The sequence below is a fragment of the Hyperolius riggenbachi genome, chromosome 4 (genome assembly GCF_040937935.1).
Source record: "Hyperolius riggenbachi isolate aHypRig1 chromosome 4, aHypRig1.pri, whole genome shotgun sequence".
In the NCBI taxonomy this organism is placed as follows: Eukaryota; Metazoa; Chordata; class Amphibia; order Anura; family Hyperoliidae; genus Hyperolius; species Hyperolius riggenbachi.
The window spans coordinates 117,033,172-117,060,368 of record NC_090649.1 but is presented as its reverse complement, the minus strand read 5'-3'; the positions used below and the strand labels follow the sequence as shown (position 1 = coordinate 117,060,368).

General features: G+C 42.9%; 1 protein-coding gene across 2 annotated transcripts in view; it reads right to left on the bottom strand.

Moving 5' to 3' along the window:
* LOC137571395 (uncharacterized) overlaps positions 1-27,197 on the bottom strand; it is a 68,623-nt gene that overhangs the window by 26,482 nt on the left and 14,944 nt on the right. Inside the window, exons 2-4 of one of the 2 annotated variants that reach the window (XM_068280416.1) lie at positions 26,465-26,530; positions 21,741-21,815; positions 4,456-4,527 (exon numbers count right to left, since the gene is read on the bottom strand). In XM_068280416.1, the coding sequence (XP_068136517.1) occupies positions 4,456-4,527; positions 21,741-21,815; positions 26,465-26,530 (213 nt within the window). The remainder of the gene's footprint in view (positions 1-4,455; positions 4,528-21,740; positions 21,816-26,464; positions 26,531-27,197) is intronic. The other variant, XM_068280417.1, reaches the window with a different exon arrangement.

The window sequence follows — 27,197 nt, the reverse complement described above, 5'->3', positions numbered from 1 at the left end:
CAGAACAGCATGTATCACATCACTCTGATGGAATCCATGGCACAGCTATTGTGCCGATGTGAATAAATGATTACTATAAAATCATGTTTGCTATATGAGTATATTGCCTGGCACAATGCAATACAGGGGCCCATATGCAATTCCCTTTTTCACCTACGTTTTCTCCAAGGAGATCATTTTTAATCTTCTGTTTATAATAACTTTTCAACAATTTGCAATTGAAAAAATATAAAAAATTAGGTGGAAAAGTACTGCCAAAATTATTCTGAGCATTTTCTTGCTTCCTGGTGACTTAAAAAGCATTTTATTGACAAGGTGTAAAAATATCAACTTGGAGAAAACTAAGGAGAAAAAGTGAATTGCATATGGGCGTGTGTGCGTGTAATAGTAGCCATAAGGTGGCTATACATGCTACAGATTTTCTGTTCAATTTTGAACCGCAGTGCGATGAAAACGATTTGTTGTACAGAAAAATCAACCAAGAAGTTTGATTGAATTTACCATTTTTTTTTCAATGTTTTGAGATTAAAGGTGTTGGAAAATTCAGACCAAGATGGAAATAGTAAGGTATGTAATCGTTCGGTAGAGTGATAGTAAAATATATCTGTTATATATAGTGTTTAAGTGGGCGGCCAAAAATTCAAAGGGATGACTGCACTACCCTTTTGGAGAGTGTGAACCAGAAAAATATACAAGTAAAATATAACTGTGTTGTATTTGGTTTATTTATTTTAAATATAAAACTGAAATCAACGAGTGGTTGCAGAAAGAAAAATGTGATAAATACATTTTTAAGTAGCAACGTGGTGTTCAGTCGTAATTGTAATACTAAACAGAGAATGATGATGGCATAAGAAACTGATAGGTGTATTATTATTATTATTATTACTATTTATTTATGCTCCAAAAGTGCAACGCGTTTCACGGGTAACAGTCCCGCTTCTTCAGGCAAACAATTTTTGGAGGGAGCAAAGTCAGGTCAAGAGCCAGATATAGCACCTCTGTCTAACCAGCAAGCTCATGGTGACCCAGAACTCATTGGAGTGTGTAAGGGGCTACAATGGTCCTAAAAGCCCCCTTACTAAGATACTAAGGAAAACAAGAGTTTGCTTTCTTAAAACAGAAAGAATTTGCGATAATTCAGGTTGGAGTGCGCTTGAGATGTCTCCCAGTGCATCACTGCTGACTGTATGCAAATTAACCATTGTTTCCCTTAGAAGCTAAGCACACCTCCAGAACTGCTGGAATGCAATGATGTGTCAGCTTGTTAATTTGTACAGAGCCATAATATTCCAACATGCATACAGACTGTTTCGAATTGTTTGATCCTCATCAGTGCATGGCATGGATTAATTTGGCTCTATGGAGGGCCACAATGGTTAATTTGCATATATTCAGCAGTGATGCACTGGGAGACATCTCAAGCTCACTCCAACCTGAATTATCACAAATTATTTCTGTTTTAAGAAAGCAAACTCTTGTTTTCCAAATTAACTACATGTTTTTACAAGAGGTGGGTGTATGTACACCCATTACACAGCATTGTGAGACAAAAGGGGAAGAGAGCCCTGGCCAAAAGGCCTTACAGTCTAAAGGTTTAAGGGATAGGACAGTAGGTAAGGGAAGCTGTGTGTGGAGTGGTAGAATGGTGGTCGGGTGTACATAGATGTTACATTTGAAAAATCCATAGGATCTCAAGGCAACAGTGGTGAAAAGATGCATTGTGCATTATAAGTGTGATGCGTGGCATAGAGTGAAGCATACAGTACATTGATAGTATGCGTCGCTGCCACTGTAAACGTGTCCATGCTGGGCATTTTTCCTACGGAACCCGCCGCACCACTGATGTTTTTTACCAACTATGGTTGAGCGTGTGCACAAAGCTTTACAGCTGAGTAAATCCCTGACACTTCCCCTGAATATGGTGAACTCAGTTAGACCCTGAGGCCACTTGCACACTTCTTCACACTGCGTTACTCTTCCACGCTGTATGGTACATTAAAAAATGGTACGGCAAAAAAATGTAGCAGGGTCATGCCGATAATGGCATCTTGCTACTAAGGGTATTTAACGTTTCAGAATTATCCTAAAACATTAAAGGGACTCTGAGCACATCTTATGGGCATGGCTTTAAGACTCCGACCAGTACTGCAAAGTACTTAAAGATTCATACCTTTCTGTAGCTTGTGCTCTCCTCTTTCATTTGATGCCTGAATCGCTGTTCTACACCAAATAGTTTTCATTCGATCTCAATTTTAAAAAATCGTGACTGCCATCTTGGCTATGTTATAACTTGCAGGTCGCCCCTGTCCTCTCTGTTAGAGAAAGTGCATCACTGAATAAAGCAGGAAGAGGAAGTGACACGCATGGCCATTGCAAGAGGCTCCTCTAGATGGGTCATAGAACGACTTTGTTGGAAGTCGTCTGTCTTAAAGGCATGCCCATTAGAGGTGATCGAAGTCTCTTTAAATAACCTTAGTAATAAGATGTCATTATCAGCATCTCTAATAGATTACCTGGTCCCGGTTATCCTCCACTTCCTGTTTAGTGTGCAGGAGTCCTGCAGCCAGCCAATCACCATGCGCGGACTGAAGTCGCATGATGAACAGCTGCAGAACAGCTGCAAACTAACAAGAAAGTGAAGGACACTTGATCGCCTGGGACCAGTTAATGTATACTAATGTGAATGCTTCTGCCTACTCTCACGTTGAACCCTCCCTCTGCCTAAACCTTACCACTCCATTCCCCGCCTAAACCTAACTACTGTACCCCCCGCTGCGCTGCCTAACACTAACCCCCCCCCCGCCCAGTGACGTAGCTAAGGAGCTGTGGGCCCCGATGCAAGTTTTACAATGGGGCCCCCCAGGCACTCTATACATAACAATTGATACGGCGCACCAAAACCTGCCAATGGCAACTACAGTGTCAGAGGTGCAAGAAGGGGATGGAGAAGAGCTTGTTAATGTTTACCACTACTCAATGTATATATAGAAGTGATTATTATGAGCACAGGACCAATAGAGAGCTAATACTGTAGTTGAGGGAGGGCCCTTCGGGGCCCCTCTGGCCCAAGGGCCCCGATGCGGTCGCTACCGCTGCACCCCCTATTGCTACGCCCCTGCCCCCGCCTGTACCTGCCGTGCTAAAGGGCGGCAATAGTACAAGCCCCAATTAGCGGCAAGAAGTTTAAACCATGCTGCCCAATAAATAGCAGGCACTAAGCGCCTGCAATTTATTGAGCACCGTAATTTAACCTTCTTGCCATTAATCGCAGCATGTACTATTGCCACCGATGTTGGCGCCATTTTTATAGGCACTCGTCCTGCGCCATTGTTATCTGCTCCCCACGCTGCAAGGGCTATGAGAATATATGGGGACTTGCACACTTTACACAATGCACCAGAAGTATCCAAGTCTCCACAATGCTGAGGCAAAGGCTGCAGAGCGTTGCCATGTGAACTGTGCCTGCCACATGGATTATGCAGCAATGCAAGTCAATGGGCAACACAGTAAGCGTTCATGATGGGAATGCGATGTGACACGGCGTGCATGCTCAGACTGACAGGAATCCCAGTGACGTCCTTCCTGCCCAGCATGGCAGTACGTCACTATCTGGGGGCGGCACTATGCATATGACCCACACCGTGGCGCAGTATAGCAGTAGAAGAACAGAGGCGCCAGCAGGATAAAAGTGGATAAAAACTTTTTAAAATTTGCTGGGAGGAAGCGGTGGACTTACCTCCATAAAGCAGACACGAAAGACTGTCTCGACTGAGGCGCTACACCTGCTATTGCTGAAATTCTGTCTTATCTCCATGTTTATTGCCTGATGAAGCGGGCTGGGCCTGCGAAACGCGTTGCACTGTTTTGGGGTACTAATTAATAAATGTGACTACTATTCAGACAGTCTTTCGTGTCTGCTTTATGGAGGTAAGTCCACCGCTTCCTCCCAGCAAATTTTAAAGTTTTTATCCACTTTTATCCTGCTGGCGCCTCTGTTCTTCTACTGCTATACTGTGTCCACCCCTGGTGGAGGGGTGATCTACCCCCTTTCGCATCTACAGAGAGCGACTTCTTATCCCTGAGTGAGGACAGGTCTAATCTCCTCACCTGCCTATACAGTGGTTGCCTGTGTGGTAACCCATGTTTGTGAGTATAATTTTCTCACGATAAGCTTTATTTCATTTATGCTTAACATACTACACTATATTGGGCTCTCGGTTTCTCTACACTTTACCGTGGCGCAGGGTCATATCAAGGCTGATTTCTGCTGTGCAATGCGGTGCTTGCATCTCATCACACCGCTAATATTAGGTATGCAACTGGCCTGAAATAATTTCTAACACAAAAATGAAACTGATGGGACTAAAGCCTCTGTAAAGCTCTGCAGAAGATGTCAGAGCTGGAGGAATCTGATGATAATATAATTATTGGTGAGTATTTTTAAAATCTTACCATAAAAGTCATTGGCGCTGGGCTGTAGCATCTGCTCCCAAGTGCTGCCATTCCTGGTGGGCACAGGTACATCTGCAAGATATAAACAGTGTGTTCCAGCACCCGCTATCATCATTCCAGTCTTTTTGTGCTCTAATTTGGGAGGACTTTATCATTTCCTGGCAACTTTCCCAGTGTGTAGCTGTGTAGAGTACATTGCAAGCACAGTACAAGAATTCCAGAAGCTTTGTGGAAAGAAAAATCTCACGGGCTACTGTGCAGTGCTAAACAAAAAACAGAAGTAATTGCTCTGTGCACTTATCACAATATAACCAATCCTCTTTTCAGCCACAGGAATATTGCCTTTCCAAGAACAATAAAAACGTACAATTCAAGCAGTCCACAGCGCATGGGCAGGATTATAAGTAAGTCCTTAAGTCCAAATCAGTGTACAGCATCCAAATAAGCAAACAGCCCCTTCACTGATCACATCAAAATTCTGCTTCCCAGCTGTCTATAGACCCAAACTACAGGGATGACCCTGACGAAGCATAATGCGAAACTGTTGGGTGGAAGACGGCAGCTTTCTTTTATCCGGTTTTGGTGTTCTGTACTTATATTGTTTTTTTTTTTTCATGAAACCTTTTATTAAGATTTTCCAACTAGCATTACATGTATATAAACAGTGCAGTTGTTAAGCTTGGGGGTGTAATCTCCACAGTCAGCATACAACACATAAGCTGACGTGAAGGAGGTACACACACCAGCACAAGGGATCAGGATATCCCCAGTTTAGTGGAGGAGAGGACTGACTCCAATAGGAGATTGTGGTGCACAGAGCCGGTGCAGATCTGAACAGCCACAAACACTTTCGTAATAACGTCTCAGCGCAAAGTAGCGCTGAGCGCATAAACCAGGACTGAGGAGATCAGGACAGGTAGACAGAATGAACGCTTGCTAGCTAGCGATTACTTAGCGACAGCAAGCGTCCAAAACCAGACAGACTGGAATGAGGCAGCCAATGCGTTGCGGCGATGGCGTGCCTCACAAAGACAGGACAGGAGAGACAGGAAATAGCAGGATCGAGATAGATGAACGTAACACAGATAAATATACAATAAGTATGTTTTCCTAGCGTATTACAATTACAGCTATCAATGAAACTATTCGTAACGTCTGACTAACATATGTATATATTGGCAATGAACCGATATATGACATAAGCAGGAACTCTGACTAAGACTGAAGTAATACAGGGAACAGGACTCAGAAGGATTCGCTATCTCTTCGCAGAGATGAACGCAATCCACAAACAGGACCAGGAACAGGATTCAGAAGGATTCGTTATCTCTTCGCAGAGATGAACGCAATCCACAAACAGGACCAGGAACAGGATAACTAGCTCAGCACGGGTGTTCACGATACGCGCAAACTACCAAAACGTGCTGGAAAACTGACTAACTGAACACAGGAAATAAACAGTTCGTGTACGTATATATCAGCGACACTGATATATTAACGTAACACGAATACAAGGAAAATAACAAAAATGCGCAAGTATGCGTATATATTGGCGATGAACCAATATATGACACAAGACAAGCAAGTAGCAACTTCTAGAACAAGAGCAGAACTAGGAGGACTCGCTGACCCCTTCGCAGGAGTCAGCGCAGTCCACACGGACCAGGAACGAGGTGGGGCACGAGCAGAGTAACAGATAGAGTCTGAAACTATGATAGCCCATGAGGCATTGCAGGAAGCAGTTCTTTATACTGAGGTCATCCAATGGGAGCAGACCTGCGTATTCCCACACAAGTGAATGGTAATTAATCACAGGCTGATAGCAGGAAAAGGCAGACAATGATATGCAGCCTGCAGGAAAGGGACCGCCCCTCCACTGCAGCAGACAATGTTTGTTTACACAAAAGCATATTAAACTGTCATTAACTTCAGAGCGACTGCAGATGGAATCAGCAACTAGTTTAAGTGCAAACCAAACTATGCAAGCAAATGCATGTAATGACATTAGAACTGCTTGGTTTGAAATACCACTGCAGTCAGCAGTAAACGCTGCAGAAGCGATCATAACAGTACCCCCTCCCTTAAACGCGGCCTCTGGACGCCTATGAAAACTGACATATTTCTCCTGAACCACCCAAACCAAAAAATCAGAAGTGGGAAATCCAGCAAACTGATCTGACTGAAAATTCATGAAGGTCGGATCCGTCCGACAAAACCAAATTCCCGAATCAGTCTCACCAAAACTAGACCAATTGGAACCAGAACCTACCGAGCCATGCCCGTCAGCACCACAAGCCTCAGTGTGATACCCATCAGAACCACGACTTCCAGAGAAAAGCCCCCAGAAACTCTCTGAGCGATACCCATCGCCTTCCCGGGACTGTCCAAAAACGCCAAAGCCTTTGCAATGCCCACCGGAACTGTCCCCACCAACACAAAACCCACCGTTGAACCAGTCCAAGGTACCAGGACAAGTTTCCCCAGAGATCTCCCAGAACACTTGGAAGCTCCAAAGAGATCCCCATAGGTCAGAACGCCCCTTAGGCTCACATGGAGAACCATCAAGAACCCCTATGGAACCCAGGGCGACTCTAGAGTCAGGGTCACAAGGACAAACATCAAGATCAGGGTTTTTAGGGACCAGAACCATCTCCGGGCATGCAGGCCAACCGGCAACATCAGAACATGTCTCCACTAGGGAAGCGTGTGAGCACGCCAACACAGACACACTTGGGCGCTCTGGCATACAAAGCACATCTGGGCACACTGGCACAAGAGAGACTTCTGGGCATGTCAAGGAACTGCAAACCTCAAAGTCAGTCAAGGTAGGACCGAAACCAGGACTGGGCAAAAAAAAATCATCATGACTAGACTTCACAGTTACTGGATTCTCACTAAAAAATTCAGGATCAGACTTAGATGTCTCTGATTCCAGCAAAGTTATTAACAAATCATGTTCAGGGGCATTTACAAGACAGGACAAATCTTCTGATGTATGCACCGAACTAGACAGGGTTCCCATAACTTCTTCTGGACTAGACAGAGACTCATCAAATACACTGGATTGGAGCTCATGAAGGGCTGCAAAACAAGTCAATAGTGCAGCAATCCCCACTGAACTAGGCAAAACTGAGTAACTCACTGGACAGGAAGGGAATTCAGGAACTTCTGCCACACCGGCCAGAGAACCAGAATTTTCCAGGATACAGGGCTGGGTTTCAGAAACACTCATTAACCCGGACTGAAATTCTGATATTTCTATTATTTTTTCCAGCGAGTCAGAATTATCCATGTTACAGGGCAAGACTTTTGAAACATTCAGAGGACAGGGCTGGAGTTCCTCGGCTGTTACAACACTGGAGAGGGACTCAACAACATTGGTTAAATCAGACTGTGTACAGGGCAAGGTATCTAACACACTTGCTGACGAGGACAATATTTCAATGGCTTCTGCTTCGCTGGGCAGAAATTCATTAAGTTTTATTAGAGCAGACTGTAATTCCAAAACAGCTGCTAGACAAGTGAATATTACTGTAACACCAACTGAGGTAAGCAGTGCCTCAGACTGTTCTGCTAGAGGGTTTGAAGTATCCAAAGTACTGGGTGAAGCATAAGACTCTGTGACCACAGCTTCACTGGACAGGATCACCGAACAGTCCACACTGCAGGGCAAAACCATGGAAGCACCTGCTGGACAGCATAATGATTCTGTGACCTGAGTTTCATTGGAGAGATCTACTGCACAATTCATGGTACAGGGCAAGTTCACTGGAACATTTTCTGAACACAGTAATAATTCTGCGATTTCGGACTCACATAGCAGACGCTCTGAGTTGTTCATGAAACTAGAGTGAGGTGTAGAAACAGGAAGATCAAAACACAATGTTTGCGCATCTAAATCACCATTCAATTGTGAAATTGGAAAATTCAGATGCTGGGGTTCTGAGATTTCTGGACAGGATTGCTGGGACTCAGAAACTGATGTAGTGCATCTATTGGCATCTGCTGGATCAGACAGGAGTTGAACTTTATTAACACAGGTAATTTCTGCAGAAGTGTTTGCAGAGACAGGCAAGATTTTTCTGGTGTCTGTTTCACTGAACAAAGACTCATGAGTACTAGCTAGGCTGGACTCAGAAGTCAGCAGGACCTCTGGGTCCTCTGCTGAGAAATTTGTGCAGGGCAAGATTAAGGAAGTATTAGTAATTTCTGTCTTACTGGGAAGTAACACTGAGTTATCCATGGTACAGGGTGGAATTACAGGAACTTCAATTTCACACAAAAGGAGCTCTGAATCACTCGCTGAATCAGCCAAAGGTGCTGAAGCAGGCGAGTCCTCAGGAACTGAGGAAGTGGAACAATCTCCACTTGACAGTGTGTCTTCCCTGGTATCAACTGATTGAATCGCATAAAAATCGTCCAGAATCATTCTCCACACATCGATCAATGGAGCCACAAAGTCATACCCACACACACCAGTTTTTATTAGGTTATAGGCAGACTTAATGCATGCATTCAATACTAATTCACTTTTTGCACTGTAAAACTGACAAAATGAACTTGCATCTTTCTTCCATTCATAGACCAGGGCTTCCATCTCTCCTCTCTCAAATGGAGGATCCCATGCATATTTAACAGCTGAGCATTCCGGCTGATCATAGTTTGCAAATGTGTTAGTGGCAGAAACATACATTGGGTTATTTAGCAGGTGATTGGCCGATTTCTTATTCCTTATGCTACGTACACACATGCGACAACGATCGTTCGTTGTCAACGACGAACGATCTTTTAATTGACGAAAGAACGACCGAAGTAAAGTTAGTTGTAAAAAGTGTGTAACGATCACATCGTTAGAACGAACGTTACACCACGTAAAAGCACTTAATGCGCCTGCGCATAAAATTGTAAAGTTCCTTGGAGAAAAAGTGAAATGCGCATGTCCAGCCTGGTACGAACGATCGTTTCCAACGATGTACCACTTTTGCTAACGATCGTCGGTGGTAAAAATCCGCCAAGACAGAACTTTGTTTTGTAGCGATTTGCCTCGTTTGTCGTTTGCCTTAATAGTCGTTGGTTCGTTTTTTGTAACGATCGTCGTTGGTAAAGATCGGGGAACGATCGTTACAAACGACTATAGTCGCATGTGTGTACGCACCTTAAGGGTCTCCAATACCTGTAGCAAGTGTTGAACTGTAGTGTATGCAAATTTCCCTTGCTGCACGAATAAATTGATCTGTTCAATACTCTGTAATATATCTTCATAATCATATTCAGATAATTCATTTAAACAAGAACTTTTATTTTCCCTGGCTAGCAATGAAAGTTCATTAGTAGTTTCATAGGTCCATTTGACTCCCCTGAATGGTGACTGAATTTCATTATCTGCTACTGGCGGAGTCTCATTACAGATCTGATGCGCAGTCGCTAAGGGCAACGACACCGCTGATTGTAACGCCTTTCTTTTGGAGCGTTTACGTTTGGCTTTAGACCCTGCTGCCTTAGCAGAAGAAAAGTTATCAGAACAATTATCTGCTTGCTGATTATTTTTGTAGGCAGTAGAAGGAGCAGCTGATTGACAAGCTGCCAGGAGCTTATCAAAAGGGCTAGGCAAATCGGTTTTGCGCAGCCAGTTATGGATCACAAACGCTAGAAATTCCAGTGGTCTTTCTTTTAAATTGGTATGATCTAAGACATCGTAGGCCCACTGAAACAATCTTCCCTTAAATAAAACATAAACTAGCTGGGAGGCCCACGTTGAAACAGGAGTAGCCTGGAGCTCGGGATTAGCCAGGAACCTGGTACATTCAGAAAAAAAACTCATTTTCTGTTTCAGAATTGAGCTTCTCAAATTTCTTAAAGGAACAGGAACCATAACCAACAGTGTCATTTTTGCTGGGAACCCCCCCCACAATGGGGATTGGTAAAGGGGCTATCATAATGTTAAGCTTGGGGGTGTAATCTCCACAGTCAGCATACAACACATAAGCTGACGTGAAGGAGGTACACACACCAGCACAAGGGATCAGGATATCCCCAGTTTAGTGGAGGAGAGGACTGACTCCAATAGGAGATTGTGGTGCACAGAGCCGGTGCAGATCTGAACAGCCACAAACACTTTCGTAATAACGTCTCAGCGCAAAGTAGCGCTGAGCGCATAAACCAGGACTGAGGAGATCAGGACAGGTAGACAGAATGAACGCTTGCTAGCTAGCGATTACTTAGCGACAGCAAGCGTCCAAAACCAGACAGACTGGAATGAGGCAGCCAATGCGTTGCGGCGATGGCGTGCCTCACAAAGACAGGACAGGAGAGACAGGAAATAGCAGGATCGAGATAGATGAACGTAACACAGATAAATATACAATAAGTATGTTTTCCTAGCGTATTACAATTACAGCTATCAATGAAACTATTCGTAACGTCTGACTAACATATGTATATATTGGCAATGAACCGATATATGACATAAGCAGGAACTCTGACTAAGACTGAAGTAATACAGGGAACAGGACTCAGAAGGATTCGCTATCTCTTCGCAGAGATGAACGCAATCCACAAACAGGACCAGGAACAGGATTCAGAAGGATTCGTTATCTCTTCGCAGAGATGAACGCAATCCACAAACAGGACCAGGAACAGGATAACTAGCTCAGCACGGGTGTTCACGATACGCGCAAACTACCAAAACGTGCTGGAAAACTGACTAACTGAACACAGGAAATAAACAGTTCGTGTACGTATATATCAGCGACACTGATATATTAACGTAACACGAATACAAGGAAAATAACAAAAATGCGCAAGTATGCGTATATATTGGCGATGAACCAATATATGACACAAGACAAGCAAGTAGCAACTTCTAGAACAAGAGCAGAACTAGGAGGACTCGCTGACCCCTTCGCAGGAGTCAGCGCAGTCCACACGGACCAGGAACGAGGTGGGGCACGAGCAGAGTAACAGATAGAGTCTGAAACTATGATAGCCCATGAGGCATTGCAGGAAGCAGTTCTTTATACTGAGGTCATCCAATGGGAGCAGACCTGCGTATTCCCACACAAGTGAATGGTAATTAATCACAGGCTGATAGCAGGAAAAGGCAGACAATGATATGCAGCCTGCAGGAAAGGGACCGCCCCTCCACTGCAGCAGACAATGTTTGTTTACACAAAAGCATATTAAACTGTCATTAACTTCAGAGCGACTGCAGATGGAATCAGCAACTAGTTTAAGTGCAAACCAAACTATGCAAGCAAATGCATGTAATGACATTAGAACTGCTTGGTTTGAAATACCACTGCAGTCAGCAGTAAACGCTGCAGAAGCGATCATAACAGTACCCCCTCCCTTAAACGCGGCCTCTGGACGCCTATGAAAACTGACATATTTCTCCTGAACCACCCAAACCAAAAAATCAGAAGTGGGAAATCCAGCAAACTGATCTGACTGAAAATTCATGAAGGTCGGATCCGTCCGACAAAACCAAATTCCCGAATCAGTCTCACCAAAACTAGACCAATTGGAACCAGAACCTACCGAGCCATGCCCGTCAGCACCACAAGCCTCAGTGTGATACCCATCAGAACCACGACTTCCAGAGAAAAGCCCCCAGAAACTCTCTGAGCGATACCCATCGCCTTCCCGGGACTGTCCAAAAACGCCAAAGCCTTTGCAATGCCCACCGGAACTGTCCCCACCAACACAAAACCCACCGTTGAACCAGTCCAAGGTACCAGGACAAGTTTCCCCAGAGATCTCCCAGAACACTTGGAAGCTCCAAAGAGATCCCCATAGGTCAGAACGCCCCTTAGGCTCACATGGAGAACCATCAAGAACCCCTATGGAACCCAGGGCGACTCTAGAGTCAGGGTCACAAGGACAAACATCAAGATCAGGGTTTTTAGGGACCAGAACCATCTCCGGGCATGCAGGCCAACCGGCAACATCAGAACATGTCTCCACTAGGGAAGCGTGTGAGCACGCCAACACAGACACACTTGGGCGCTCTGGCATACAAAGCACATCTGGGCACACTGGCACAAGAGAGACTTCTGGGCATGTCAAGGAACTGCAAACCTCAAAGTCAGTCAAGGTAGGACCGAAACCAGGACTGGGCAAAAAAAAATCATCATGACTAGACTTCACAGTTACTGGATTCTCACTAAAAAATGCAGGATCAGACTTAGATGTCTCTGATTCCAGCAAAGTTATTAACAAATCATGTTCAGGGGCATTTACAAGACAGGACAAATCTTCTGATGTATGCACCGAACTAGACAGGGTTCCCATAACTTCTTCTGGACTAGACAGAGACTCATCAAATACACTGGATTGGAGCTCATGAAGGGCTGCAAAACAAGTCAATAGTGCAGCAATCCCCACTGAACTAGGCAAAACTGAGTAACTCACTGGACAGGAAGGGAATTCAGGAACTTCTGCCACACCGGCCAGAGAACCAGAATTTTCCAGGATACAGGGCTGGGTTTCAGAAACACTCATTAACCCGGACTGAAATTCTGATATTTCTATTATTTTTTCCAGCGAGTCAGAATTATCCATGTTACAGGGCAAGACTTTTGAAACATTCAGAGGACAGGGCTGGAGTTCCTCGGCTGTTACAACACTGGAGAGGGACTCAACAACATTGGTTAAATCAGACTGTGTACAGGGCAAGGTATCTAACACACTTGCTGACGAGGACAATATTTCAATGGCTTCTGCTTCGCTGGGCAGAAATTCATTAAGTTTTATTAGAGCAGACTGTAATTCCAAAACAGCTGCTAGACAAGTGAATATTACTGTAACACCAACTGAGGTAAGCAGTGCCTCAGACTGTTCTGCTAGAGGGTTTGAAGTATCCAAAGTACTGGGTGAAGCATAAGACTCTGTGACCACAGCTTCACTGGACAGGATCACCGAACAGTCCACACTGCAGGGCAAAACCATGGAAGCACCTGCTGGACAGCATAATGATTCTGTGACCTGAGTTTCATTGGAGAGATCTACTGCACAATTCATGGTACAGGGCAAGTTCACTGGAACATTTTCTGAACACGGTAATAATTCTGCGATTTCGGACTCACATAGCAGACGCTCTGAGTTGTTCATGAAACTAGAGTGAGGTGTAGAAACAGGAAGATCAAAACACAATGTTTGCGCATCTAAATCACCATTCAATTGTGAAATTGGAAAATTCAGATGCTGGGGTTCTGAGATTTCTGGACAGGATTGCTGGGACTCAGAAACTGATGTAGTGCATCTATTGGCATCTGCTGGATCAGACAGGAGTTGAACTTTATTAACACAGGTAATTTCTGCAGAAGTGTTTGCAGAGACAGGCAAGATTTTTCTGGTGTCTGTTTCACTGAACAAAGACTCATGAGTACTAGCTAGGCTGGACTCAGAAGTCAGCAGGACCTCTGGGTCCTCTGCTGAGAAATTTGTGCAGGGCAAGATTAAGGAAGTATTAGTAATTTCTGTCTTACTGGGAAGTAACACTGAGTTATCCATGGTACAGGGTGGAATTACAGGAACTTCAATTTCACACAAAAGGAGCTCTGAATCACTCGCTGAATCAGCCAAAGGTGCTGAAGCAGGCGAGTCCTCAGGAACTGAGGAAGTGGAACAATCTCCACTTGACAGTGTGTCTTCCCTGGTATCAACTGATTGAATCGCATAAAAATCGTCCAGAATCATTCTCCACACATCGATCAATGGAGCCACAAAGTCATACCCACACACACCAGTTTTTATTAGGTTATAGGCAGACTTAATGCATGCATTCAATACTAATTCACTTTTTGCACTGTAAAACTGACAAAATGAACTTGCATCTTTCTTCCATTCATAGACCAGGGCTTCCATCTCTCCTCTCTCAAATGGAGGATCCCATGCATATTTAACAGCTGAGCATTCCGGCTGATCATAGTTTGCAAATGTGTTAGTGGCAGAAACATACATTGGGTTATTTAGCAGGTGATTGGCCGATTTCTTATTCCTTATGCTACGTACACACATGCGACAACGATCGTTCGTTGTCAACGACGAACGATCTTTTAATTGACGAAAGAACGACCGAAGTAAAGTTAGTTGTAAAAAGTGTGTAACGATCACATCGTTAGAACGAACGTTACACCACGTAAAAGCACTTAATGCGCCTGCGCATAAAATTGTAAAGTTCCTTGGAGAAAAAGTGAAATGCGCATGTCCAGCCTGGTACGAACGATCGTTTCCAACGATGTACCACTTTTGCTAACGATCGTCGGTGGTAAAAATCCGCCAAGACAGAACTTTGTTTTGTAGCGATTTGCCTCGTTTGTCGTTTGCCTTAATAGTCGTTGGTTCGTTTTTTGTAACGATCGTCGTTGGTAAAGATCGGGGAACGATCGTTACAAACGACTATAGTCGCATGTGTGTACGCACCTTAAGGGTCTCCAATACCTGTAGCAAGTGTTGAACTGTAGTGTATGCAAATTTCCCTTGCTGCACGAATAAATTGATCTGTTCAATACTCTGTAATATATCTTCATAATCATATTCAGATAATTCATTTAAACAAGAACTTTTATTTTCCCTGGCTAGCAATGAAAGTTCATTAGTAGTTTCATAGGTCCATTTGACTCCCCTGAATGGTGACTGAATTTCATTATCTGCTACTGGCGGAGTCTCATTACAGATCTGATGCGCAGTCGCTAAGGGCAACGACACCGCTGATTGTAACGCCTTTCTTTTGGAGCGTTTACGTTTGGCTTTAGACCCTGCTGCCTTAGCAGAAGAAAAGTTATCAGAACAATTATCTGCTTGCTGATTATTTTTGTAGGCAGTAGAAGGAGCAGCTGATTGACAAGCTGCCAGGAGCTTATCAAAAGGGCTAGGCAAATCGGTTTTGCGCAGCCAGTTATGGATCACAAACGCTAGAAATTCCAGTGGTCTTTCTTTTAAATTGGTATGATCTAAGACATCGTAGGCCCACTGAAACAATCTTCCCTTAAATAAAACATAAACTAGCTGGGAGGCCCACGTTGAAACAGGAGTAGCCTGGAGCTCGGGACTAGCCAGGAACCTGGTACATTCAGAAAAAAAACTCATTTTCTGTTTCAGAATTGAGCTTCTCAAATTTCTTAAAGGAACAGGAACCATAACCAACAGTGTCATTTTTGCTGGGAACCCCCCCCACAATGGGGATTGGTAAAGGGGCTATCATAATGTTAAGCTTGGGGGTGTAATCTCCACAGTCAGCATACAACACATAAGCTGACGTGAAGGAGGTACACACACCAGCACAAGGGATCAGGATATCCCCAGTTTAGTGGAGGAGAGGACTGACTCCAATAGGAGATTGTGGTGCACAGAGCCGGTGCAGATCTGAACAGCCACAAACACTTTCGTAATAACGTCTCAGCGCAAAGTAGCGCTGAGCGCATAAACCAGGACTGAGGAGATCAGGACAGGTAGACAGAATGAACGCTTGCTAGCTAGCGATTACTTAGCGACAGCAAGCGTCCAAAACCAGACAGACTGGAATGAGGCAGCCAATGCGTTGCGGCGATGGCGTGCCTCACAAAGACAGGACAGGAGAGACAGGAAATAGCAGGATCGAGATAGATGAACGTAACACAGATAAATATACAATAAGTATGTTTTCCTAGCGTATTACAATTACAGCTATCAATGAAACTATTCGTAACGTCTGACTAACATATGTATATATTGGCAATGAACCGATATATGACATAAGCAGGAACTCTGACTAAGACTGAAGTAATACAGGGAACAGGACTCAGAAGGATTCGCTATCTCTTCGCAGAGATGAACGCAATCCACAAACAGGACCAGGAACAGGATTCAGAAGGATTCGTTATCTCTTCGCAGAGATGAACGCAATCCACAAACAGGACCAGGAACAGGATAACTAGCTCAGCACGGGTGTTCACGATACGCGCAAACTACCAAAACGTGCTGGAAAACTGACTAACTGAACACAGGAAATAAACAGTTCGTGTACGTATATATCAGCGACACTGATATATTAACGTAACACGAATACAAGGAAAATAACAAAAATGCGCAAGTATGCGTATATATTGGCGATGAACCAATATATGACACAAGACAAGCAAGTAGCAACTTCTAGAACAAGAGCAGAACTAGGAGGACTCGCTGACCCCTTCGCAGGAGTCAGCGCAGTCCACACGGACCAGGAACGAGGTGGGGCACGAGCAGAGTAACAGATAGAGTCTGAAACTATGATAGCCCATGAGGCATTGCAGGAAGCAGTTCTTTATACTGAGGTCATCCAATGGGAGCAGACCTGCAGATTCCCACACAAGTGAATGGTAATTAATCACAGGCTGATAGCAGGAAAAGGCAGACAATGATATGCAGCCTGCAGGAAAGGGATTGCCACTCCATTTCAGCAGACAATGTTTGTTTACACAAAAGCATATTAAACTGTCATTAACTTCAGAGCGACTGCAGATGGAATCAGCAACTAGTTTAAGTGCAAACCAAACTATGCAAGCAAATGCATGTAATGACATTAGAACTGCTTGGTTTGAAATACCACTGCAGTCAGCAGTAAACGCTGCAGAAGCGATCATAACAGCAGTATAACAGTATAATGTCATATCTATACATTAATAAACTACGCATTATTCATTTATAACAACTTTTTGTTTTTTTTTTGTATACATTCATTTCCGTACAATTTCCTTCCTGTAACATCCATTTTCTTATATAGCCATCCCTTACTGTTGTGTCCTAGGATATCATTACAATATCCTGCCAACTTGGGGGTGGCATTCGACTTATTGAATCAGTGGGCTAGGTAGCCCCTCAATAAGCTTATTTGTATGAAATCTATCTATAGATGTTATTATTTTAACATTTTTATTTTTCTATACTTATATGTGCTAATTCAATGCTACGGTTTTGCCTTTAATTAAACTGTTCTGTTTGGGTAGCATCTATATCCCTGTGAGGATATAAAGGATAAAGAGAAGGCTGGAACTAGTCCTTACCATAACGGAGAAAACTAAGAAAAAGAAAGTAAAAGACAACCAGAGCTCACTATGTTAGTATCCAGGAGTTTTTTCTGATAAACGATAGGGGGAAGAGATGGGAGGTGTGGGTCTCTATCTCTTATACCCAATTAATCCCAACTGCTAGGTAGTCTGCAGTTGACTATTTTTTGTGATGTTCTGCTTCTGATCTTCTGCTCTATCGCTAGATTTCTCTTCACTGTTGCTTTTAATTGTGATATAGATATTTGATCTGCGGACTTCCAGTTTAAAGAGATTAATGACACTGCTGTAATCAGTATATGGCATATTTGCAGTCGATGCTGTTGTGGTAGTTCTTCCACTCCTATTAATAAGAGGGCCATTTGTGGTAAGATCTTAAAATTATATATAAAAGACCTCCTGATCAGGGCTTCTACCTGCCTCCAGAAAACAATCATTTTTGGACACTCCCAAAACATATGAAGTAGAGTGCCTGGAGCCGATAGGCAATGCCAGCACATAGGGGACACCTCCGCCGAGAAGGAAGCCAATCTTCTAGGTGTGTAGTACCATTTGTATAGTACTTTACGGGATTGCTCCCAATGTGAATTGCACTTAGAGAGCTTCAGGATTTGGTCTGTGGCTTTAATTACTTGGTTTGTTGTTATTTGCATTTTTAAGTCATTTGACCAGCTCAGAGCGTATTTTTGGATAGGAGAATGTGAGTTTTCATTCATGACTTCGTACCAGGCCGAAATGCCCCCAATACCCGGGCTGTTATGATTTAATATAGCTAGAATTTTAGACGATACTTGAGGCATCTTAATAGGGTGGTTCTTTATCAGATGGAATATTCTGTGATATGTATATAATTGGGAGTTTGGTATCTGAAATTGTTCCTGGAGGCTGGCAAAGGTCCTGATCTTTGACCCCTCGAATAGCACATTTAAGGTATTAATTCGAGCATCCTGCCACAGGCGAAGATTAAGCTGTGGAGTGAATTGTTGCAGCACTTCCAATGGGAAGATTGGGTATTTTTTATGAGTGTCATCTGGAGGAAACTTGAGGAAATGTTCCCACGCAAGGAAAGCTGCTTGAATTGTTTGATATTGGGAAGGGGGAGTTTTAGCTTTTAACATTTTACTCATAAGAATTGTTCTTAGGTTGGCACCTATCAGGTTTGTTTCTAAATGTACCCATGGTTTTGGGGAGTTGTTTAATCATGTCTAGATTGGCCGCATAGTAATAAGATTCTAAGCAAGGTAGGCCCATTCCTCCTTGTTTTTTGGGCAGTGTCATTACCTTGTATGGGACTCTTATTTTCTTTCCCTGCCAAATAAAATTGGAAACACACTTTTTTAGATCTATTAAAAAGGATTTCCGTATTGGGATGTTTACTGTTCGAAATATATATAGGACTTTTGGCAGTACAAACATTTTGAATGCCGACACTCGACCAGACCATGAGAGCCAGGATTTGGCCATGTCCGTGCATTCTTTTTTTACCGATGTAAGCATAGGAATGTAGTTGGCCTTGAACAGATTTTCTGATAGTTTGGTCAATTTGATTCCCAGATATGTAACCTCTTGTTCCGCCCAAGGAAATGCGAAGCTATTAGAGATGGTTGATTTCACAAGGGGAGTGTACTTATATTGTTTTGAGTCCATGGTTGATGGACCTTAATGTACGTTTTTTAATGTGTGTAATTAATAAATCGCTTTACTTTTATGTAATCGCTGTTAACTTAGATTTGATATTTTATTCAGTACATACTACTGATGACTGGAGTTGGTACAGAGCCTGGATCAAGAAATAAGAGTTTGAGGTTCATGTACACAGATTGCTGATGGACTTCGTAGTTTGGGTCTATCTACACTCTACAGCTGGTAGGTGGGTTTATGATGTTATTGGTAAAGGGCACATTTGCTTATTAAGATCGTTTACATGGTGATTTAAATTGAAAGAGCTGTTTTCATCAATAATCATGCCTGAGTGATGTGGAATATTTAAATAGTACTGTGCAGTGCCAGTGCTGCTACACCTAAAAGACCTTATGCAAGGTAATGACACATTTCCCAGCACCCTCTCTGGAGACCTATAGTGACATAATTATGGAACACTTTCTAATTTCACAAGATTTATTTACACTTGGCTGTGTATTGCAATGTCTTTATACTGACATTGAAGCAAAAAAAACCTCCCAAAACTTATGATGTAATGAATGGTGTGTGTAGTACTGATAATGAATACAACATTAGTAGCAAATAAAATTATCTACTATTTTTATTTTCAGGTATATAGCTTTTTTTTATAACATTGCACCATTTTGTCATATTGCAGTTTGCAAAAAACATTCTGTATATTAAGCTATAAAACAAAGGAGATCTAATGACCCTTTGAACTTTCCTGCAGTAAAACCTTGAACATACAAGAAACAGTGAGAGACAGGTTAAGATAAGTGCTTCAGAAAACAGGCCCATCTTCTACCCAAGAAGTTCTTTTGCATAGATTACAAATTAAATTTCTTAACTCTTCCTGTACAGGAAAACAATATGAGATTTATTGGCTACTAATGTTCTATTTCTTAAGGTGGCCATACATGGTACAATTTTTGAATTAGATAATTTAGTTCGATTATTCTGTTAGATTGAATATAAAGATTTTTCCAGCATGTCCGATCATCTTTCCCGAAAAAACGGGATAATCGTTCGAATTTCTTGATCGAAAAAAAAATATTTTCAACTTTCATTCAATTCGATCATTTAGATCGAATAAAAAAGAGAAAATCGAACGTTTTTATTGTTCCGTGTATGGCCACCATTAGCCTTACTACACATACAATTCATTATTTCATACGAATATTTTCGCTTCAGGTTTGTTTTCATCAATTCATTAAAAAAGGATCACCTTATTTTTCAAAATATACAATCACTGCAACGTACAGCAAAGACTTTCCTCATATGCCTGCTGTGTCTAATAATAGCACCAAGGATGATCTGCTTTATTATTTGTCACTCTCTATCATGTGATGTTTGTTTACATCCTGTTGCACAAAATGACCAGGGCTTCTTGTTACAAAATGCTGCCAGGCTACAGGAACTCGAGGGGGACTAAAGTCGAATACCCTAAAGGTGATCAAGCTATTTTTTTTAATGCTTTGTAAAGTTTAGCAACATTATAAATAGCACCCAGCAGCACTATTCTCATGGTCATGGTTTCTAATGTACATTTATTTTCTTATAGATGTGTGTCTTCTTCTGGTGTTATTGAGCTAGCTACAATCCGAACCTGTGAACAGAAACCAATAGACAACAAACAGTATCACCCACGGACTTTGTTGGCTAAAACAGAATGCTGGTGATCAGGGGCGTAACAATAGACCCTGCAAGGGGTGCAGCTGCAGGGGGGGCCCATCCTGATAGATTGACAACTAAGGGCAAGAAGAGAAGAAGCTTTCTACACTCTGCACAATTGTTCTAATGACTGCATCTGCTCAGCCACTGATAAGGAATCATACAAAGTTTGCAGACAAACATTTATAGACAGTCCCCATTCAGTGTGCATTAGGCTCTTTTGTACAGCGCCCAGCCCCCTTGGTGGGAGGGGGCCCCATGCAAAGCTTTGCAGGGGGGCCCAGTGATGTCTAGTTACGCCCCTGCTGGTGATGAATCTGGCTCACTAGTAATTCAGCAAAAAGTCACAAAGAAAGTGCAGAGACAACACTGCAACACATGGAGAATTTTAGCACCAATGTACCATAACTCTGAAAGTGTTTTTGTATAACTCTAAAGGTGTCCATACACTAGCTGATTTTCCCATCCATGTAATTCCTCAACATATTCGATCACTCTGAACAAATCTGTTGGTAATCGGTTCCCCCAAAAAGTAAAAACTGCATGAAACAGTAGACAGACTCTCCAATGAAGAGAATAGAAAGGTCACCTGTTTTACAGTGTTTATAATCACCTGCTATATAGTGTATATATTCACCTGCTATAAAGTGTATATATTCATCTAGAAGCCAGAGTGGGCAGCGGCATAGTATGTAAATAAACAGAGGGGCAGATGCTTTAAGTGTTAGGGTCCTGCCCCCCCCCCCCCCCCCCCCCAACCTTAAGAGCTGTTAAAGTGGTAGGCAGGCCATTTAGGATAACAGTCACAGGATAATGAGCATCTGTAAGTAGGTGAAGCATATTGTCCCAAGTCACTTCTTTGCTGTCAATTCATGGCTGTGAGGAAAACACAACAGCACAAAATGGTAAATTGTATTCTCTTACTCTTACCTTTTGGAGCTGGAGGTCTGCTGAAGATCTGGGGCTTGCTGTTTTGTGGGTGAATTTCTACACGGACTTGACCTCCTGATACAGAAAATTCACATTTTAAATATCATCTATGCAGACAACTGAGAGTTGTGTAATACAGAAAATTACTTGGATCCAGTAAGAACAAAAATGTACCCTTATGATTTTAATAAGTCTAGATCAGGGATGTCAAACTCCAGTCCTAAAATTAATGTACGAGTCTGAATCAGGAAAGGTGTGGTTCATCAAGTAGAACACATGACTCCATTTCTCACTCCATCTTAAATACTGCTATGGATTTTCCATAAGGCACTGTAGGCACATGCCTACAGGGGCCTGATGATGGAAAGGTGGCTCACTCCACTCCCCAAGTGCCTCCCTCTCTCCTTCCCTATGCAGAGTCCTGTGCAGGGCTTAAATGAGAGGTTACTCTCCCAGCTCTTGGCCTTCCACTAATGAGATCTCCCTTCAGTTGGGTGCACCTCTAGCTACTTAATATTTAGGGTACTTCTGGCTACCCTAATATTAAGGGGCACCAGTAGCATCCAATGAAGGCAGGGGAAGTAAGGGAGAAGTGACAGCTGAGGCAGCCAGTACACTTGTGGTGCGGTTCGGCAGGGGTTGTAGATTCATGGAGGGCGAAGTCTAAGGTGCCAGGACATCTGTGTCTATACGGTCCTGTAAGGTAAATCCGGGCCTGCTGCCATGGATATGGCCCTCAAGGACTGGAGTTCAACACTTGTGGTCTAGATCAAGGTACAGAGAGGCGCTCAAGAGGTTGACCTTGTTGGACATGCCTTTTTGTTTTCAACCTAAATAACTGTGAAACTAAAGCTATGTTGGTCACATACCTAAAATAATGATTGGAGGTTCACTAATAAGTCAGCAGCTGTAAGACCTGCCTCCTACCCCTTACATATTCTTCTCTTATTAGTATATACATCATGGTACCTAGCATCCTTAGGGTTTTCTTTTATAGTAGGGACTGCTATGGAAAAAAGATGTATTTGGAATTCTCCCGTACTGTCATTGAAACCAGCAACATGATCATTTGTAATGTAGATAAGGAGGTCCGATCAATATTTCTTTGGAACAAGTTTATTCAGCACGTATCCCAACACAGTAAAAAGAGCATGCCGCTGACATGTTTCGGACTCGTCCCAGTCCTTAGTGATAGCTATGCCTAAAGACTGAGATGAGTCCAAAACATGTCAGCTGCATGCTCTTTTTACTTTGTTGGGATACGTCCTGAATAAACTTGTTCCAAAGAGAAATTGAGCAGACCTCCTTATCTACGTTTGTTTTTCCTGGGTGGGCTGCCCTAGTTCCAGCACTTTCTCATTTGTGGAGTGAAGCGGTTTTAATCTCTGTTTTTGCCCATGATCATTTGTAAGATGCTTGGCATGGTAAATACATAATACATTGTTTGTAGTCGTAAAGTTGGGCTTGTCAGGCACAGGTAGGAAAGTAGCAACACAAAAGAGAGGCTGTTGGGAAACCTGCTGAAAGTAGCAGAGTTGAAAAGAGGCTTGTTATACAAAGAGAGTTAGATATTGGGGACCAGAGAACCAGACTGATGGAGATCAGTAATGCCCCCAGCGGTATACTGGATGATGGTCTGCTAATGTTGTAGTTTGTGTTCTTGGTGGTATGGTATCTACTAATCCTAGAAATGTCCACAGTGGTGTTGTGTGTACAATCTCTGGTAATAATGGCCTCGTTGGTGGGGCATTGTCCTAGCAAACTACTGTTTCCTAAAAAAAGTGGTTAATGTTACAGTGGTTAATGTTATTGGTCACTATAGTTGGTGGTGGTGTCTGATATCCATAGAAATGTCTTAAGTAGTATGGAGGAAAATTCACCTGAGGAATTTTCCTGATAGCATACAAATGAATGTCCTTGGTGACAGTAATTATTTTACTTGGAAATGTCTCTGGTAAATATCCTCGACAGCATACTACTTAACGTCCTTGGAAATGACCATGGTGGCTTTGTGGTGAAATGGTCCTGGTATCTTAGTGATAAATCTCCATGTTGACATTATGACTAACGTCCCCATACATGCCCCCTGGTTACACAGTGGGTAATAACCCTAGGTGCATAGTGGTAACTGGAAATATCCCAGGCAAATGTCTTTGTTGACTTTCTCTGGTAGCCTAGTGGTTATGGTTAGTATCCATGCAAATCAACCTGCTAATATATTGGTCAATGTCCTGGATGTTTGAGTGATGGGAGCAGCTGTATCCAATCCTATACTGAGACACTCTAGTCCTCTTCTTCATTGAAATTGCATCACATGCTTTGGCCAAAAGTATGTGGATGGGGTAACCTAACAAGGCATTGCTAACATCTTCTGGCAGAAGTCTAAGCCTCCTAGAACTGGATGTTGCTGCAGGACAAGGATTAGCAGGACACTGATTCTGGCACAGTGTTTCCTTGTGTGTTGCAGAGCAGTGCTGTGTGAAGGAGACAAATATGTGTGCAAATTAAGTTGTGACACCCGTACTTGTGTGGAAGGATGCGGCTGTGTTTGTGGTGGTGGGCATTGTTCCAGCCGAGCAGGACAAGCCTGTTAGAAGTCAGTTGTTTGGGCTGAGTTATAAAAAACCTGAACCAAGAGAGGGATATGCAGGCTACCATATTTATTTCCTATTAAACAATACCTCTTGCCTGGCTGTCCTGCTAATGTCTCTGACTGCAGAAGAGTCTGAAACATGCATGCAGCTAATCTAGTCAGAACACTTGATCAACAGGGACTATGGCTAAAAGTATTAGAAACATAGGATTAGCAGGACAGCCAGGCAATTTGCATTGTTCAAAAGGAAATAAATATGTCAGTCTCCGTATCCCTTTCACCTCAGGTTCCATTTAAGTGTATATTAAAGATGCTTATAACAGCACAGGTGAGAGTGGGAGAGACAGATGCAGAAATGCCTTTGGCCAAAAAGTCCACTGCAGAGTAAGGAACGAGCTGTAGGACAAAAAGTGTGGAGTGGGGTGGCTGGCTGTGGTTGGCTACACAATATAAGTACAGGCAGCAGCTATAGGTGATCAGGAAAATGGAAGCAGAATTTTCATTTTTCCAAATGTATAAATATATAACCAATATATATTTAACCACCTGGGCGTTATGGACGAGCTCAGCTCGTCCAGTAACGCCGCGGCGAATTGCTCAGGCCCTGCTGGGCCGATTTGCATAATTTTTCTTGTTATACACGCAGCTAGCACTTTGTCTTACCCGATTGCCGCCGATCCGTCGCTACCCGCCGCGAAAGAGGCCCCCCCCCCCCGCAGACCCCTTGCAGAGCCTGGCCAATCACCGCCAGGCTGCGCTATGGGGTGGATCGGCATTCCTGTGACGTCATGACGTCGATGACGTCATTCCATTCATCGCCATGGCGACAGGGGAGTCCCTGCAGGAAATCCAGTTCAGAACGGGATTTCCTGATAGGTATTCACATCGGTGGCGAGGGGGGAATCATGTAGCTAGCGATAGGCTAGCTACATGAAAAAAAAATTAGGTTAAAAAAACCATCCCGCGGCCGTGCGCCGTACGGAATCAAAACGCCAGGGAGGTTAAGGTGTTGTTGTGTGTGGTTTGTATTTTTTGAGCACAATAGGTTTGGGTATTCATTACTGTAAAACGGGGAACTCCAGTGCTTGAGCTCCATATCGATGCCAGTGTTTAGGATGGACTGAGAAATGTATTCTACTTGCTTATCCACACCTTTCCTGATTCAGTCCCATCAATTATTTTGAGCTGTACCATAACTGTGTGAGGACCTCGGCCCTTGAAGACTGCAGTTGGACAGCCCTGCTGTAAAAAATAACTCTTCGCGCTGGTGGGCAAAACTGAATGGTGGACTGTTGAGAGGATGATGGGCACAGAGAAGAGAGAGAGAGCTATTGGCCGTCGCTCTTCTGAGTTGATCCACCGGCGGATTGCTGGCCAGGTGGAAGTTGACACGCCGGATTAGCACCCACCTCTGCCGAATTTAATCTATCTTGCCTTTAGACTCTACTCATTGTGCACAAGACTTTATGCATGTTATTCTTATTAACGCCAGTTTAGTGCACATACCACATTGTTTAATGACTATTAAGATTATGGCAGCAAGCTTTCCAGATGTGATGAAGAGACTTTTATCATGCTATGAGTAAACATGCTCAAAGTACCTTATTTTACAATAGCTAAATTAAAGTGGACCTGAAGTCTTGCACAGGGCAGAAGGAAAAAATATAGAAATGCACTCTTTATGTATTTAGAGTTTAGCCTCTCTAATTCCTCATCTCTGACTAACACCAGTGTAATTTGATCTCTCAGCTGCATCAGTTGGCGGCCATGGCAGAGCAGCTGATTGATACGCACAGGATATTAACAATATGTCTGCTTCCATAAAAGCAGGAAGTGACACACTACAGATTTATTGCAGGATTTGTATCAGCTGTAACAAAGATTTTTTTTTTCTTTAAAGGTTATCATGGTGTTGCGTATCTTATAGAGCAGAGAGGAGGTTCTGAGTTCAGGTTTACTTTAAATTTGAAACTGCTACCTATAGCAATCACTTGCACTCCTGTATATGATTGATCAAGCATGGTTCCTATTAGATTCATCTCTAATTTTGCTCAAATGTAACAAAGCTCATTTTTTTTTCATGTTAGTTTTCTAATTCCGAACTGATGAACAAGAAAAGCAGAGATCTTACCTTGGCTCTCGTAGCTACTGATGATGTGTCTTCCGGAAAGAGACGTCCTCAAAGATGGTGTCACTGCTGGAAAGTATAATGTGAATCACTGTACAGAATGTAGTCATTGTTACATTGGAATGGACTGATATTTTCCCAAGTTCTGTGCACATCTCTTCTCCCTTCCCCCATAAAACTTAAAAAAATTATTTAAAACCTACCATATTTTTCGGACTATAAGACGCTCCTGACCATAAGACGCACCTAGGTTTAGAGGACAAAAACCAGGGGAAAAATAATATATGCTAAACCTGGTGCATCCATGCTTCTTGTGTCTCCCTGTGTCCTCCTGTGTCCCCCTTGTGTCCGCCTTCATCCTCCTTGTATCATCCTCTATGCCTCTTTGTATTGTCCTCTATGCACCTTTGTGTCACCATGTCCTCCACTGCATGGGCATAGTACAGGGAGTTTCCGACATTGCGGCGGGTTGGAGGTTTCGGATTGGCAGGCATTTACAAGTCAGGAACTCCCTGCATTTTGACTGTAAGACGCAGTGACTTTTCCTCCCAACTTTTGGGGGAGAAAAAGTGAGTCTTATAGTCCAAAAAATACAGTATTTGCAAAAGTTAATAAAGCTAAAATATTCTTTCTTATATTGCTTCAAATAGAGGCATTGTGGCCTTGTGTTCAGCTTTCCAACTATACACTGCTGTTGGAGTGCTTCCTCAATGTAGTGGCATACAGGGAGACGCTG